The sequence below is a fragment of the Cyprinodon tularosa genome, unplaced genomic scaffold, assembly GCF_016077235.1.
Source record: "Cyprinodon tularosa strain WSP-4 unplaced genomic scaffold, ASM1607723v1 ctg167, whole genome shotgun sequence".
Classification (NCBI taxonomy): Eukaryota; Metazoa; Chordata; class Actinopteri; order Cyprinodontiformes; family Cyprinodontidae; genus Cyprinodon; species Cyprinodon tularosa.
This window is the reverse complement of record NW_024038504.1, coordinates 35,656-53,113: the sequence shown is the minus strand read 5'-3', so window position 1 is coordinate 53,113 and position 17,458 is coordinate 35,656. Positions and strand designations below refer to the sequence as shown.

The following is a 17,458-nucleotide window of genomic DNA, read 5'->3' as shown; positions in this document are numbered from 1 at the left end:
TTTAGAGTTTTGAGCAGGAAAAGAACAGCTGCATCAGCAGACAGGATTTTCTGCATTAGCACAATCATTATTCTACTGCTTAAACCTGTAATACGCCTTTACTCATTTGGTAATATTTACAGTAAATGGCTTTTCACTTGCTAACTGCATAAGTTACATAGATGTATATAGATACATTTTGTGTGGATTTTTCAGATTTTCATGTAGGATAAAATATTTATATAGCATGATCCTTATCAAGTTACACAGGCGTAACTTTCTGAAGGACTGGTGTGGACATGTCCCCACCAATAATTTACGCTTTTCCCCTTTCCCTTCATTTCCTTGAGTCAAAGGTAACATAGTTGGGTGAAGCTAACTTTGTTAAGAGTGTTTTGAGTCCGTTTTTTCTCTCTCTATTGCGCTGCTCCCATGTCCCGCCTCTCAGGGTTACGTCATCGGATCTGTCGCTTTGAGGAGAGACACACAGCTGCGCTCACTGAATATTAACCAGCAGCTACTTCGATGTTTAAGTACAGGTAAAAAAATTAGAAATGCTACCAAAAAATCAGTTTGTTAGACATCCTGAGCAATTTCCGCAAAAATGGCAACAGATTATACATTTATACAAAGTAGTTTTATAATGCAAGAAGCTTAAGAAAATATAGTTTAAAATGTGGCGTTTTTTGCTACTAGTTAAAAAAACTGGGCTTCTCAGAGGACCGTGACTCTGTTAAGCATGTTAAAATTAACGTGCATTCTTAAGGGCTGGTTATCCTCCCGCAGCAGTGTGTCGCAGTGAGATTGTTGCAGATATTTTGGATTAACACCCAATATTGAAGCGTGGTCTGCGCTATGTTATTCCACGCTACAACGCAAGAGGGACAATCAAGAACTAGCTGTGGGTCTAGATACGGCCGAGGCGGTGAGGAACTGGGGGCAACTTTGTGCGTCAATGGAGGGACATGAGGGCAAAAAAGAGCGGGGATCCAGGTTGGAAAAAGGGTCCCAGCGTTCTCGCACACCTCTCTCTTTTAGCTGGTCCATCTTCATGAGCCGTTTTCCACAATGGCGGTCAAACAAACAAAACAAGCTGGAAAGGTACCAAACAGGAAATACGCATAGTGTAGAGCGGATGTAGATTTGACCAATCAGAGGCCTCCATTCTGCGGCCAGCTACAATTTGGGGGAGGTGGAGCAGAGTGTCTACGGAAGGGGCGGGGCATATTTGCATTCACTGCGACACACGCAGACGACCTGGTTTCTGATTATTTAGCAGCCTTTATTGTACAGACAGAATCAGACTGCAGACCTTCTACATATCTTACAATTTTATTTCTGGCATCATTATATTAGTAAAGAAGTTCAAAAATCCTTTTTAAACAGAGCATAGAGAGAAGTAGGGAGAGCTGCAAAGGTGAAACGTTTATTGGGATATGCAACGTATATTTCCAAGTTTAGCAGAAAGTTTACTAGAAAAAAATATGCTATGCTATATTTAAAATGCAGCGTATCAATATTTTACTGGATGGATGGAATAGGGATGCATTATATATATCGACTTTGGCATCGGAATCAGCTGTTATTCATTATTTTTTGATACATTAATGTTTTTATATATATATATATAATGCAACAAAAAGCATCTCTAACTATTTATAAATATAAGTATCAGTGTGTTATGGTTCTCTTGTGTTCTCAACAATAGGAAAGCATTCAATAAAAATGAAAACCTACGCTGCAAAAAAAATGCAAATCTAATTAGGTAATTTTTTCTTAAATTGAGGGGGTAAGTGAGACATTTTGCCAATGAAAGGAGACAATTTACACTTAAAATAAGAAAAGAAGAACTGCAATGTCTTACTTCAAGTGCACATTATCTAATTAACTTATTTTAAGAGTAAAAATACTAATTCCATTGGCAAACTATCTTATTTTTCTGCTAAAATTAAGAGTAAATCCACTTAACTTAAGACATTTTCAACTTATTTCTAGATCATTTTTGCAGTGTAATGAAAGCATTTGGGTGGAGTAACTGTAGTTCCATCATTACAAAGTTACACCCTTGATGTGGGGTTAATTATTTAGATAAACTACAGCAGGAGCATAATATCTTAATACATATTTAACACTGTTTTATAATTTCATACTCATGGCTGACACCACCTTTACTGACTGTCTTTTTTTCACAAACTCAACAGAGACAAAGAGTCGTCATGTTATGCTGAAAACAGCTCGATGGGATACGTCACCTGTTCCCATCTCACTCTGGGCTCTGTCAGCCCCCCAAAGACACAAACAATTTTAATGGCTGCAAAGCACAAATCCGTCCCATCCCACATGTCACCTTCAGATGGGTTTGGAGATGGCGGGGGGGTTGGGGTGTTAGTGTGGCTGCCTGCTTTTAGTGAGTGTGTGAGGAAACGGGCAGCCGGGGCAGGTTTTTCATTTCTGAGCCCTTCACCCTTGACTGTCACAACAGAGTCTTATCTTACATTAAATTATCTTAGACACATGTAGCAGCAAAGAAGAGAGTAGGATTTATAATGCACTTTGTGCCTCTGACGACCTACATGCTCCAACAAAACACATCAGCTAGGGGTGAGGGGGCGGAACCATGCATAATCTAAAAATATTTTCATTTATTAAATGAAATATGGAAATTCAACATATGTTAATCTTATTTTATATATAAAAACCGTGTTTGAATTTGTATTTGTTTTCTGAATTGATGTGATTTTACCCAAAAAATAGAAATCAGATGCACACAAAGTTAGGAAGTGATTAAAGCGGTCTGGTAACCAGGTAATTACTTCATTGAAACTGTTTTCTTTCTTTTGTTTTTCTTTTTAAAGTCGTCATTTAAAAATGTATTGACATGATATCTAATCCTGCTTTGCAATCCAGGACGGAAACATCAGCAGGTCCCATTAGCCATGGGAAAACAGAGCTGGTGTCCTCTCTGCTCTTTCAGGATGAGGCAGCCGCCTGTGCCTGTGAGACAGTGCTTAGGGAAGCTGGGAGAGACAGTAGCTGTAGAACAGTAACCAGTTCAATCGGAAAAACTCACAAGGAGAGAAACGACAATTAGAAGAAATTTATTGATACAATTACTTAGTCTTTGGCACTCAGATCTTGACAAATTAGCGCTAAATTTTGATTGATATGCGTGAACAGGAGTAAAGAACGGGGCTGTTTCCCCCCCAGGCCTGAAACTGGTGGTGGAGTGGAGATAGATGAAGATGGTCAGTCTGTAGACTGCTGGTTAGAGAGACGGTCTGCTGAGCTTTATGGGGAGATCCAGTGGACTGCATGAGCTGATACTAGAGCTTCACTCAGGGACCTGGAAGATGGAAGTCCAGTTGGATAACACAGGTTGAGAGAACCTGTCCATGATGAGCAAGCATGGAGCGAGAGTGGAGAGGAAAAACTCTGGCAGAACCAGGCTCAACATGGCGGTCTTCTGCCTTACCGGTTGAAATGAGTTGCAGAATGCGGTAAGAGTCCAGATGGAATGAAACTCTGATGAAGTTTTAGCTACGATGGTGGAGGAGGGGCTGGAGGTGGGTAGAAACGGGGTCATCTGAATGAAGTCAGACAGCGCGACGACCACCTGGGCACTAGGTAGCAGACAGGATTGGACGGCTTTTAAGCTAAACTTTGGATGCTGATTGGCTTTTATGGAGGCGTGGTTCAAAGCTGATTGGCTGTGTCGTAGGTGGATGTAGGCAAGTAATCAGTTTATTCAGTTGAACTACCGCCTAGGCTTCATTTTCACGTTTCAATTCTTTAAAAACATAAAGACAGTCACTAGATTTGTCTCTAATTGCCTTTTTAATGAGTTGGCAAACTTTCCTTCACTACTGACAGCAGCCCAGCGCAGAAGCTAGTAGTTAGCTTCATATTCTAGCGTGCTTCAAAGAAAAACTGATAGGAACTGGTGGTGTCGGTTTTTTCAAAATAAAGTAAATCTTAACATTTCATTTTAAACTGATTAGAATTATGATAATTTTGCAAATGTACAGTCTGCTATATATGATTTAGAATGTTTAAGCATTTCTTCAAAATCGGTTTAAAAGTACGGTGGCTTTTATTTTGTTGTGGCGGTAGGGTACCATCAATTATCAGTAGTGGAAACCCTGTTGGGGAAGTGGAATGTTCCTTTATCCCAACTAAGCTGTTAAGACTTCATATGGAAGTTCTCCTTGAGGCTTGGTCGGCCTCAGCAGATGGCCGCTCACACTGAGCCTGGTTCTGCTCGAGGTTTCTTCCTGTTAAAAGGAGTTTTTCCTCTCCACTGTCAATACAAGCATGCTTAGTGTAAAGCATTGCATCCAAGTCAATGAGTCGATGCAATCAACTGGTTCTCATTAGATAAAAAACTTTGAATCAATCTGACTGTATGATCTGGTTGAATTGTAAAGTGCCTTGAAATGACATGTGTTATGAATTGGTGCTATAGAAATAAACTGAATTGAGTTGAAGACTTGATCTGTGTTCACTGTGTCAACAGAATAGGAATGTTTCTTATTATTATTAGAACATCTTCAGTAAATCCGGTGGTGGGGGAAGGTTCACTAGATCGGATTTTCTGTTTTTTTTAAGTGACAATAAATCAAGCTGCCATTTGTTCAGCTGACAGCTTCATTGTGCAGAATGAACAGCACTTAGGTAGCAGTGATTAAGATGGACAGGGCAATTCAGCAATAATATGGGCAGATGAGATAGAAACATACATGAATTAGTCTTGGTTCTAGATTGCAATATTTCAGCCTTACTGTCATTTAAAGGCACGCATAGAGGTTATATCAGGTGTCCTACAATTTTATGATTTATGGATCAGTTTTAATTGAGCTTATGCCAACGGATTACTTCAATTGTTAAGTTATCTTTTCTGTTATTATGAATGTCATGATACCAAACCAACAAAAAAAAGACAATTTCTGTCTGACATTGCAATTAAGGCTTATTGTATTTATTTAGTAGTATAAAATATTAAATGAAAAATTTTAATATTTTACATTTCTTAATTTGAGAAACTCAAAAAGGTGGAAAATATGCCACTTATTTGGGGAAAATAATTGAAAAGCGCCAAACACTAGACAAAATAACTTTTGTCTGAATTTGGAGTTGATGCATTTTTTTTCCTCCTGAAAAATCATTCTGTACTGAAATGTATTTAATTTGGATTAAAGAAGTTTCATTGACATGAGTGAAATAAGTTCTTTGGCGCTCAGGCCCCGGCAGAAGACTTGGGTGCTGTGAATCAAAATGAGCTTTGATGACTAACCAAGCGAAAGGATTAAGCCACGTGAGTTATAAATAAATAAAAAAAAAAGAAATACAGATTTTCTTTTTCATGTTTTTATTTATTTTCTTTATTTACAAATTGAGTTTTAAGAATTTAAAAAATCACGTTCAATTTACTTCAAACTCAATATGATTGCTTGATTTGACGCAAACGTTGTTGATCATAAAACGTTGAAACAATGATTTTTTCAATTTTTCTTCTTTCTTGTTTTTTGAAATTTATATTAAAAAAAATGTCGACAGGTTTTATATTTAAAATCTTTATTTCTTTAAATTCCTCTTTTTCAGAAATACGTCTTCCCTTCTCACTTAAAACTTTATCTAAAAAACTCAGTTCGATAAAATTAAATAAAAAAAAAACAAAACTTTAACTTCATTCATTTCAGGATTTATGAAATGTGTTGCAACAATGATGGAATAAAATACACTCCATACTTCAGTAGCCAACCTCCCAATGCATCTGTCTTGCCTGTCTTACTTGTGGAGAGAAGCCCTCCATACAATGCCTTTTGTTCCAAAAAAATGTCTGCCACCCACTGGACTTGTTTTCCAGGTTTGAAGAGGTTTTTGCTTCTCATCCAGGAAGCTTTTTCCATTGAAAATGTCTGGATTAGCTTTGAGTTCCAAGCTTTATAGAGAAGCCCAACAAAGCCTTAGAAAACATGCAAATTGATCTGCAGATTGAACCAGAAGAACAGGTCCGCCCCTTAGTAATGTAGTAATGTAGAGTCGTTGCATGTTTTCTAAGCTAAAACAAGGCTTTGTTGGACCTCTATATAAAGCTTGGAACTAAACGTTTATCCAGACATTTTTAATTAAAAAAGCTTCCTGGATGGGAAGTGACATATCTTCAAACTTGGAAACAAAGTTTCTTTTTTTTTTACTTTTTTGAAATGAGTATGACCTGGATGACTGAGAATCTTTAAGAGCACAATGTCCTTTTTTGTTTAGACTTAGACAACTTTTATTTTCATTTTGTATATAAAACAAAATTTCGTTTACTGCAGCTTTTCAGACAGTACATAAACGTTTCCATTCCATAAAGTGCAGCAGTGATCAAATTTAAACAGTGTGGGAGAAAAAAGATATGTTGATATGATATGGATTTTCAGAGCATTAAATATATATGGTGCATTTATTTATTAATTTTGGTTTTGTTTATCACTGCAGTGCAGAGTCTGTGACATGATTTAGAGCTTAAAAAGATGACTCTGGTGGGACTCGAACCCACAACCTTTGAATCTCTTCCTTAGAGCTTAGCTAGAAGTCCAATGTGCTATCCATTGCGCCAAAAATGGGGCAAAAGGGACTGCCCGTGCGGGGGAAAGAAGGAAAGAAGAGGGGAAAGAGGGGGGAAAAGAGAGAAAAGAAAAGGAGGAAAACATGCACTATATCAATTTCTATCTACTTTTTTTACCTTCCCAACATTTTTTACTGTCATTTCTGCACTTATTTCAGGCTTTATCATCACATAAATTTTTATGTTTCTTGCGGGATTTGAACCTGTGCTTGGGCAATACCGCTTGCATCTTAGGGCATTCCAGAAGTAGAGGTACACATGCAGTTATGTAGTAACTTATGTAGTAACTTTAACAAAGGAACTGTTTTGCCCTATAAATCACACTAGTAATAACCCTGTGATAAATCACGCGAATGCATTCAAAGCAAATTTTCTTGTAAATAAAAATATTATAAATGAGAAGTAATTAGGGCTTTAGTTTTAACAATTCAATTCAATAGGTAACCCCACTGGTATTCAAAAAAGTTAATAAAAACATGAAGGTTGTTCTTAACTCCAAAAAACGTATGAAACTTTATTGTGAGAAACAGAGAAACAGAGGTAACAAAAACTACAAATTCTTCCTCCAGTCTTCCTGGGTAACTCCAGAGGCAGGACAATACCACCGCCCCTTCAGCTGGGTGTGTCCAGTCTTTTTGCTTTTGTCCTGGCCACACACCTTGCACGTGTAGTGGTATTTTTCCTTCGCTAGCCTCTTCCGAGGTGGCTCCCCCTTTGATACACGCTCCTCATCTTCCTGTGCAGCTTTATTTAGCCTCCAGGCACGTTGTCTTGGCTGGGATGGAAGGCTCTCTGGAGGAGCATGCTGCACAGGAGGAGCATCAGGAGATGGAGGTGCATGTGGAGGAGGAGGAGTTTGCTGCGGTGGAGGAGGATAGTTAAATGGAGGAGCATAGCTGAATGAAGGACCATATATAAACGGAGGAGCATTTGGAAATGGAAACTGTGGAAATGGAGGAGCTTGCTGCAATTGAGGAGCTGGCCAAAACTGAGGAGGGAACTGGGGAGGTGGAAATGGTGGAGCGGACACTGGTTTGTTTGCCGCCAGAGTGCGCTGACGGGGAAAAGCTTCCCCCTCGCGGTTTTCAGGCTCCTCGAATTCCATTTTTTCATGTCCGTGTTGCACAGGTGCTGCAGGAAGTGTCTTAGTTGCAGGGAGAGGCTCCTTGGCCAGGTGCAACTGTTTGGGAAGAACAGTGCCTTGCAGCAGCATGTCCCTGTCCTTCCTCTTATCCCTCCTAAGCAGCCTACAAAACAAACATTTATTATTTTATACATCTATTATATATATACTCCTTTCCTAAGGTTATTACATGCATGTACGTATATTTTTTTTTAGGTTAAATCTTGATCTACTATCTTGACTGTGTGGGAGAGGTAACTGAAATAACACATACCATGAAGAGACTGTGGTGTTGTTAACCGGCACCAGAACCAGGTTTGTCTGGTCCAGGACAACCCTGCTGTCCTCCAGCAACTGCTTTATATGGCCGTATACCTTGACTATGGACTGAGGGATGGGCATGGTTTTCCCCTTTGTGTCCTTTGGCCTGTTGCGTGACTGCTCAAACTCTTTGGCGAGTCTGAGGCAAACACACTCACTGACCCTGTTTGCTTCCGGGTCCTGGGCTGCTTGGCCATGAGTCATGTAAAGTCTGTGGGAGATAAGAATGACATGATCTGGGCTGTGAACAATGATTCAAAGTCATGAAGAACCAATTTAAAATGTCAATAGGAAATGTAATGAAATACTTTACAATTAACAAATGCTTTTCACAGTGACACATGCCATCTTTTAATCAATGGTTTGTATTGAACCAAATTAATGGCAAATTGTGGCCAAGTACCTCTCAGCCGCCTGCTGTCCAGGAGCAGAACCACTCGGCTTCCTGGGTGCTCTCCAAGGTCCTGAAGTAGCATGCGCTTTCTTTTTAGCCTTCTGGGTGTACCTAAACCGTAAAAGAAACAAATATATATATATATATATATATATATTTGTATATATATATATATATATATATATATATATATATATATATATACACTATATTGCCAAAAGTATTTGCTCACCCATCCAAATTATTGGAATCAGGTGTTCCAATCACTTCCATGGCCACAGGTGTATAAATTCAAGCACCTAGGCATGCAGACTGTTTTTACAAACATTTGTGAAAGAATGGGTCGCTCTCAGGAGCTCAGTGAATTCCAGCGTGGAACTGTGATAGGATGCCACCTGTGCAACAAATCCAGTCGAGAAATTTCCTCGCTCCTAAATATTCCACAGTCAACTGTCAGCTGTATTATAAGAAAATGGAAGTGTTTGGGAACGACAGCAACTCAGCCACGAAGTGGTAGGCCACGTAAACTGACGGAGCGGGGTCAGCGGATGCTGACGCGCATAGTGCGAAGAGGTCGCCAACTTTCTGCAGAGTCAATCACTACAGACCTCCAAACTTCATGTGGCCTTCAGATTAGCTCAAGAACAGTGCGCAGAGAGCTTCATGGAATGGGTTTCCATGGTCGAGCAGCTGCATCCAAGCCATACATCACCAAGTGCAATGCAAAGCGTCGGATGCGGTGGTGTAAAGCACGCCGCCACTGGACTCTAGAGCAGTGGAGACGCGTTCTCTGGAGTGACGAATCGCGCTTCTCCATCTGGCAATCTGATGGACGGGTCTGGGTTTGGCGGTTGCCAGGAGAACGGTACTTGTCTGACTGCATTGTGCCAAGTGTAAAGTTTGGTGGAGGGGGGATTATGGTGTGAGGTTGTTTTTCAGGAGCTGGGCTTGGCCCCTTAGTTCCAGTGAAAGGAACTCTGAATGCTTCAGCATACCAAGACATTTTGGACAATTCCATGCTCCCAACTTTGTGGGAACAGTTTGGAGCTGGCCCCTTCCTCTTCCAACATGACTGTGCACCAGTGCACAAAGCAAGGTCCATAAAGACATGGATGACAGAGTCTGGTGTGGATGAACTTGACTGGCCTGCACAGAGTCCTGACCTCAACCCGATAGAACACCTTTGGGATGAATTAGAGCGGAGACTGAGAGCCAGGCCTTCTCGTCCAACATCAGTGTGCGACCTCACAAATGCGCTTCTGGAAGAATGGTCAAAAATTCCCATAAACACACTCCTAAACCTTGTGGACAGCCTTCCCAGAAGAGTTGAAGCTGTTCTAGCTGCAAAGGGTGGACCGACGTCATATTGAACCCTATGGATTAGGAACGGGATGTCACTTAAGCTCATATGTGAGTCAAGGCAGGTGAGCAAATACTTTTGGCAATATAGTGTATATATACACTATATTGCCAAAAGTATTTGCTCACCCATCCAAATTATTGGAATCAGGTGTTCCAATCACTTCCATGGCCACAGGTGTATAAATTCAAGCACCTAGGCATGCAGACTGTTTTTACAAACATTTGTGAAAGAATGGGTCGCTCTCAGGAGCTCAGTGAATTCCAGCGTGGAACTGTGATAGGATGCCACCTGTGCAACAAATCCAGTCGTGAAATTTCCTCGCTCCTAAATATTCCACAGTCAACTGTCAGCTGTATTATAAGAAAATGGAAGTGTTTGGGAACGACAGCAACTCAGCCACGAAGTGGTAGGCCACGTAAACTGACGGAGCGGGGTCAGCGGATGCTGAAGCGCATAGTGCGAAGAGGTCGCCAACTTTCTGCAGAGTCAATCACTACAGACCTCCAAACTTCATGTGGCCTTCAGATTAGCTCAAGAACAGTGCGCAGAGAGCTTCATGGAATGGGTTTCCATGGTCGAGCTGCTGCATCCAAGCCATACATCACCAAGTGCAATGCAAAGCGTCGGATGCGGTGGTGTAAAGCACGCCGCCACTGGACTCTAGAGCAGTGGAGACGCGTTCTCTGGAGTGACGAATCGCGCTTCTCCATCTGGCAATCTGATGGACGGGTCTGGGTTTGGCGGTTGCCAGGAGAACGGTACTTGTCTGACTGCATTGTGCCAAGTGTAAAGTTTGGTGAAGGGGGGATTATGGTGTGGGGTTGTTTTTCAGGAGCTGGGCTTGGCCCCTTAGTTCCAGTGAAAGGAACTCTGAATGCTTCAGCATACCAAGACATTTTGGACAATTCCATGCTCCCAACTTTGTGGGAACAGTTTGGAGCTGGCCCCTTCCTCTTCCAACATGACTGTGCACCAGTGCACAAGGCAAGGTCCATAAAGACATGGATGACAGAGTCTGGTGTGGATGAACTTGACTGGCCTGCACAGAGTCCTGACCTCAACCCGATAGAACACCTTTGGGATGAATTAGAGCGGAGACTGAGAGCCAGGCCTTCTCGTCCAACATCAGTGTGCGACCTCACAAATGCGCTTCTGGAAGAATGGTCAAAAATTCCCATAAACACACTCCTAAACCTTGTGGACAGCCTTCCCAGAAGAGTTGAAGCTGTTCTAGCTGCAAAGGGTGGACCGACGTCATATTGAACCCTATGGATTAGGAACGGGATGTCACTTAAGCTCATATGTGAGTCAAGGCAGGTGAGCAAATACTTTTGGCAATATAGTGTATATATATATATATATATATATATATATATATATATATATATATATATATATATATATATATATATATATATATATATATATATATATATATATATACATGTATATACATGTATATATATGTATATACATATATATATGTACATACATATGTATATACAAATATATATGTATATATATATATATATATAAATATATATATATATACATATATATATATATATACATATATATGTATATACATATATATGTATATACATATATGTATATACAAAAATATATATATCTATATATATATATATATCTATATATATATATATAGATATATATATATATATAAAAGCTGAACTCTTTTTTTAAAGGCAAGGTTGAATCTTGGTGTACAAAGTACCTCTTCTGTACCTTGAAGGTGCCTTGTCCATGGCATTAAGAGCTGTGTACAGGTGGACTATGTCTGTCTCCTCCTTGGCTGACAAGGCGGTGATGGTGCGGTTCAAGTCAACTAGGTAGGCTGCAAGGGCATCAACTGCATCCCATACAACAACGCCCCTGGAGTCACGTTGGCTGGTCTGAGAAGTGAGAAGAAAAAACAAGCAAATGTCAAATCTTGTTTGTAATATGTAAGCAATGCTGATTTTACGTTATTTTATCTTATTAAAATGTGGCAACATTTAGTTCAGCTAAATATTGTGTTTCTGAATAATGTTTTACAGAAAGTGTTATTGACCTCTGTAACGAGGGCGTCGGGATCAGTGTCATCCTCTACAGCACTTGGAGGATCACCCGCCCCTGTCTCAGCTGACTGGCAGAGAATGTCAGGCATGCTGATGGTGTCATCTGGCTCATCCTCATCCTCGACCACCTGCGAGGGGATTTCAGAGACCTGTGATGGAGCCAACAGGTCACCTCTGTTGGTCTGGGCCAATAAGTATTCCACTGCTATTCGCTCGCCTGTAACCAGTATAAACACAAAGATGAAGAAAGGACATAAATACACACATCAATGTCATACATAAAAAGCACAATCTTTACATTCAAGAAATGCATGTCCTCTGAGTGGGAGGGGTAATAAAAAAAAGGAGGAGGAGATGTAATACTCAGGTTAAGCAGTGTTGCTCTGAGATCTTTTTTACCAGTGGGTTTTCCAGGTGGGGTGAACTCTGGCACCAGAGCACAACCATGGACACGCTGACTTAAGTTGTTAAGGAGGGATATCAAGCGAACATCAAAGCTTCTTAGTGTTGAGGCCCCCTCCACATCTACTGCCTCCTTGGCCCGGCCCATGTTCCATCTTGATATCCCCTCCAGCATGTACATTTGGGTATGTAAAGCATTGCACCGCCAGCCTAAGAAACAAAGTACTCTGATCAGTCAACGGTTATTATAAGATGAACATTTATGAATACCTGACAGTTTTAATTTTGTATGTTTTATTTTTTCATAATTAAAACACAAACACTGTCTTAACAGAGAATAACTTTTAAAAAAGACATACAAAAATGCAAGAAGAAATGCAAGAATACCTGGAATAAAAGCACACTGGTGTCGGTGAAAACTCTCCAGGGAGGATGATCCCCTAGCACACCTAAGGATGTCCAGCTCTTTGCCGCCCTTCTGGAGTGTCCCCACCTTTGTGTACAATGCAACACCTACAGGATCTTGTAGACACTCCAGATGCTTTTGCTGCACTTCCCACACGTGGCGCATGCTGTCATGATTTACCAAACGCAGGCCTGTGGTGTCTGTCAGCTCCCACACTGATTCCAGCAGCCCTGAAATCATGCTCCGCATCTCTTCCACTCCACGCGTCCTCCTCCTGCAGTGTCTCTTCAGTTCCGCCGGGCTGATGGTGGCCATGAGCTGCTCTTCAGTGGGTATTTGTCCACTGTGGCTGATCCTCCACTCTGCTCTCTTGGCCTCCTTCAGGCGTTGCACATCGTCCTGGTCCCATATGAAAATGCAGGCAGAAAGCTTGGAGCAAAAGGTGCCATAGAGAGGGTGGTTTTCTGTAGTGAGGCCGCAGTTAAAACGTCTCATGAAATGGAAGCTGTCCAAGCGCACCGCAGACTTCCATGGGTGAAAGAGCTTTGCTACTGAAGACACTCCTGTGAAAAACAACCATTCATAATAACATAGACCTGTGTGTGGTTACACCATGATTAAGTAAACTGCCAATTGTCACTACCACTTCTCCCCCAAACAACATTTTTACAAATGGTTCTAAAAGTGTGTGACAGAGAGAGAGCAATTTTCACCCACCTGTCTGGCTGCAGCAGTCTCTGTCAACATAGATTCAATTCAATTCAATTCAGTTTATTTATATAGCGCCAAATTCACAACACATGTCATCTCAAGGCACTTTACAGTTCAACCAGATCATACAGTCAAATTGATACAAAGTTTTCTATCTAAGGAAAACCAGTTGATTGCATTGACTCATTGACTCAAATACAATCCCCCACACTAAGCATGCTTGTAGCGACAGTGGAGAGGAAAAACTCCCTTTTAACAGGAAGAAACCTCCAGCAGAACCAGACTCAGTGTGAGCGGCCATCTGCTGAGGCTGACTGGGGTTCAAGGAGACAGAAGCAGAGATACAAAAAGCAGCTGTAAAAGGCGGCCCCGTCCAGGAAACACACAGCCAGGCAGACGAGCTCCAAGGCAGCTCCCATGCCAGAGGACGAAGAGAGCACATCCACTCAGTCACGGCCAGAGAAACAGGACCACACTGGAAAACAGGCCGATCTCCAACATCTATTAACAAGGGTGTTGATAGAAGCAGCACAGCTGATGTTTTTTTCCAGGATGACGTCACAGCCAAACAGGAACAGACGAGGCAAAGCTACTCTGAGGAAAAGCAGAGAGAGCAGAAGGTTAGAGATTGAACTAACAGATTCTGCAGAATAGGAGAACAGAGAGAAAATGAAGCAGAATGATGAAATGGGGGTCCCTATGTCCTCCAAAAGTCTAAGCCTATAGCAGCATAACTATAGAGATAGCTCAGGATGACCTCAGGTTCAGCTTGGCCTGCATTCCTATACCGGTTGACAATTCCTTGGCACAACTCCTCCAACCCTGCACCTTCACCCGTTGTCAGCACAGAGTTCAACACCTGGCCAAACTCGTTGCCGATGTTTGACATCCATGCAGCACTGTCCTCGATCCCACCAGCCAGCTTCTTGGTGATCTGTAAAAAAAAAACAAGCACTAAGAAGTAAACCAATTTCTGTTTTGTTGAAATCATGCATTCTCTATTTTATATTCTTTTTTAATGTTGAAATCCCAACCTTCTTTGTTGAGTCCATTTTAAGAATTCTACCATAGGTAGAAGTGATGACTCCCTTCATCTCCTCAATGTGGCCGAGGATATCATTTGAGTGGGCGGTCTCAAACCACTGAGCAAGAGGAAGGGGCCTGAAGGGTGGTGGTGGTGGAAGAACAGCTGGAGAGTGGAGGAAAGTAGCCATCTTCATATGGCGCTCACAGTCGGAGAGGTAGCGGATGGTCTGCCGTGCCCACTCTTCACTGTGCGCTTCCTGTATAGCAGACTGGAGGTAGGAGGAACTGTTGCCAGTTGTCCTTGGCTTCAGAAACGTCATGCATTTTCTGTCCAGAGCCAGCTGTGTAGTGAGGACAGCCGGGAACAAGCTCCTGTGTGCCACATCAACCTGGGAGAGCATGTCCTGACTCCATGGGCAGACCGGCTGAGAGCACTTGCTGCAACGTGGATAGTCCCCTCCCACTAGGTAGTAGCGGCTATCCACATCAATCACCTCCCTCACCTTTCTGTAGATCCCAGAGCTGTTCATTTTCCGGGAACATTGTGGGCATTTTAAAGGAATCCCCCACATCCTCATTGGTGCCCAGATGAACAGCCTCTGCCGGTAGTACCACCCAGGCTCAGGAGGAGATGGTTTGGGCTCCAGTGGGGGGTGAAACCAGCAGGCTTGAAATCTTTGTTTCAGCTGGCCTGTTTTTTCATAAAGGCATTTGGAAATCCACACCTGATCTGCTTCTTTTATCACTCTCCGAAATTGCTCAGGAAGAAAACCTTTCCAGTTGACTGCAGTTGATTTTGAGGTTAATGGAGCTGCAGTGTGCTGTGGCGTGTCAGAGCTACATGAAGGAGAGAGCAGAGATGGTGTTGTCTTTGATGGTATTGCTTTTTTGTTGGTCGTGCTTTCGTAGCACTTGGCTAGTGGCTTTGGTTGTGAGGGCATCGTTAATGCTGCATAGTGAACCAGTTGGATGTGGTTTAAAAGACCAACAGTACCCTGCACCTTAGCACCACAGGTTTCACACACCTCCTCTGTATGGTGGTCGGACAGGTGCTCTGAAAATTTATCTCCCTTCACATGCTGGTTGCACTTGTAGCACTGCACTTCCTGTCCTGCCACTGATGCTCCTGCCTCTGTGTCTCCTCTCCCTGCTTCTGTGTTGTCTTGGACTCCCCCTGCATCCATGTCTCCTCTCCTTGTCTCTGTGTCTCCTCTCCTTGTCTCTGTGTCTCCTCTCCTTGTCTCTGTGTCTCCTCTCCTTGTCTCTGTGTCTCCTCTCCTTGTCTCTGTGTTTCCTCTCCTTGTCTCTGTGTTTCCTCTCCTTGTCTCTGTGTTTCCTCTCCTTGTCTCTGTGTCTCCTCTCCTTGTCTCTGTGTCTCCTCTCCCTGTCTCGGTGCCTCCTCTCTCTGTCTCTGTGCCTCCTCTCTCTACCTCTGTGCTGACTGAGGCTCCCCCTGCATCTGTGTCACTTCTCTTTGTCTCCTTGTCTCTTCTACCTGTCTCCATTCCTCCTCTCTCTACCTCAGCGCTGAATCGGACTTGCCCTGCTTCTGTCTCAACACCTGATGCTGCACTGGACCCAGCGCCTGATGGCAGATCTGCTGGCTGGGGATGGTATAAAGAAAGGATCATACTACATGCAACATTAATAGTATAATCCTATATTACTAGCCTTGCCTAAAACTGTACAGATATATATTGTTAAATAAATAAGTCCATATGCTACAGTGACTCATCATGACTTATAATAGAATGATGAATAAAATAAATTAAAATAATTTTTTATTTGGATGTGCATAAAAAACAAAAACAAACAGGCTTTGCATTACTGCAAAACCACCAAAGCCCACTAGAAGAGACAAAAAGCAGCAAAAGGCAATTAAAAAAAATTGTTTCACCTACCTTGTGGAACCCACAGGAGCACTGAAGGCTTCTCCCAAACAGATCCCTAATGTTTGTACGGTTCTGCAAGGGGCAAGCATCTATTCTCTCCAAGGCCTTTTTCCATTTCTTGGCCCCTGGCCGTTTGCCAGTTGAGAAGTGGAATTTGCCCTGGGCATATTTTGAGCAGATGTCCCTCCAGTAGCTATCTGGCTTACCTGTCTTAGTCATCTGCAAACATCAAATATAAAACAGGTTAACATGGAGCTAAGCTATGTGTGTATAGTGACACACAGACGACAGAAAGAGACGTTTTTACAGCAAATAGACGAATAATTAAGATATAATTGGTCTGATAACATTATTTTGTACTACTAAACTGCAGAACTTTTATAATCCTTTTAAATAGAATGCAACTCAACGTTTTACTGCATTTTGCACCATATTCATTTTGCACTGCATTTTTAATATTAATGGCCTTTTGCACAATTATTTCTTTAATGTTTTATTTCTCTCCTACACTGTTTACATTCTGATCACTGCTGCACTTTATAAATAATAATGTTTATTTCGCTCTTTCACTTTTGCAAGCTGCTCATTACACAGTTGCAAACTGCTCATAACACTGTTGCAAGTTGTATGCAACGGAATTTCGTTTTGCATACACTCTGTGCATATAAAATAACAATAAAGTATCTCTAGTCTAATATTACGTATATTCACACCATAGCCACACAGTGCAAGCGCATAAGAAAGTTTGAATAACAGTTAAATATCATGCGATCGCTTATTTTTTTTAATGTTTTCATGGTGGTGTTTTATGGGAAATTAAATCGTTTATTTTTTCATTTTTTATGGCGGTGTTTTTATGAGTATTAATCAAGTTTCCATACCTTTTTAGCGCTCTGTTGTTGATGCTTACAGTAAAACGCCCTCTAAGTCACGGGACCGTGACGTTGAGGACGTAGAGGACGTAGAGGACTGGTGATTGGTCCACCGTCACGTGAGCCGTTCCGACGGAATTGATTGGTCCTCTGTTGAAACACTTTGATCCCGTTAGGACCTTGTTCGGATCTTGTTCGGACCTTGTTCGGACCTCGTTTGATCTTGTTCGGAACTTGTTCGGAACTTGTTCGGACTTTGTTCGGACCTTTTGTGATGTGTT

The 17,458-nt window shown here is 41.7% G+C and overlaps 1 protein-coding gene across 1 annotated transcript; it reads right to left on the bottom strand.

Moving 5' to 3' along the window:
• Positions 1-7,077: 7,077 nt before the first annotated feature.
• Positions 7,078-15,597, bottom strand: LOC119780874. Its single transcript, XM_038281118.1, has 9 exons — positions 14,422-15,597; positions 14,216-14,321; positions 12,658-13,239; positions 12,268-12,480; positions 11,862-12,085; positions 11,537-11,703; positions 8,437-8,538; positions 7,987-8,244; positions 7,078-7,836 (listed from the first exon to the last, which is right to left on the bottom strand). Exons 1-9 carry the CDS (start codon positions 15,595-15,597, stop codon positions 7,140-7,142), a joined length of 3,525 nt encoding a protein of 1,174 aa, XP_038137046.1. The 3' UTR covers positions 7,078-7,139.
• Positions 15,598-17,458: the final 1,861 nt, after the last annotated feature.

What these genes read in the sequence shown, in the direction of transcription:
- LOC119780874 (XM_038281118.1), bottom strand. Translation starts at nt 15,597, where the DNA reads ATGGATGCAGGGGGAGTCCAAGACAACACAGAAGCAGGGAGAGGAGAC. An exon ending in CCCACCTGGAAAACCCACTG is followed by an intron (nt 12,086 to 12,267) that starts GTAAAAAAGATC and finishes TACTGGTTACAG; the next exon opens with GCGAGCGAATAGCAGTGGAA. An exon ending in CCGACGCCCTCGTTACAGAG is followed by an intron (nt 11,704 to 11,861) that starts GTCAATAACACT and finishes CTCACTTCTCAG; the next exon opens with ACCAGCCAACGTGACTCCAG.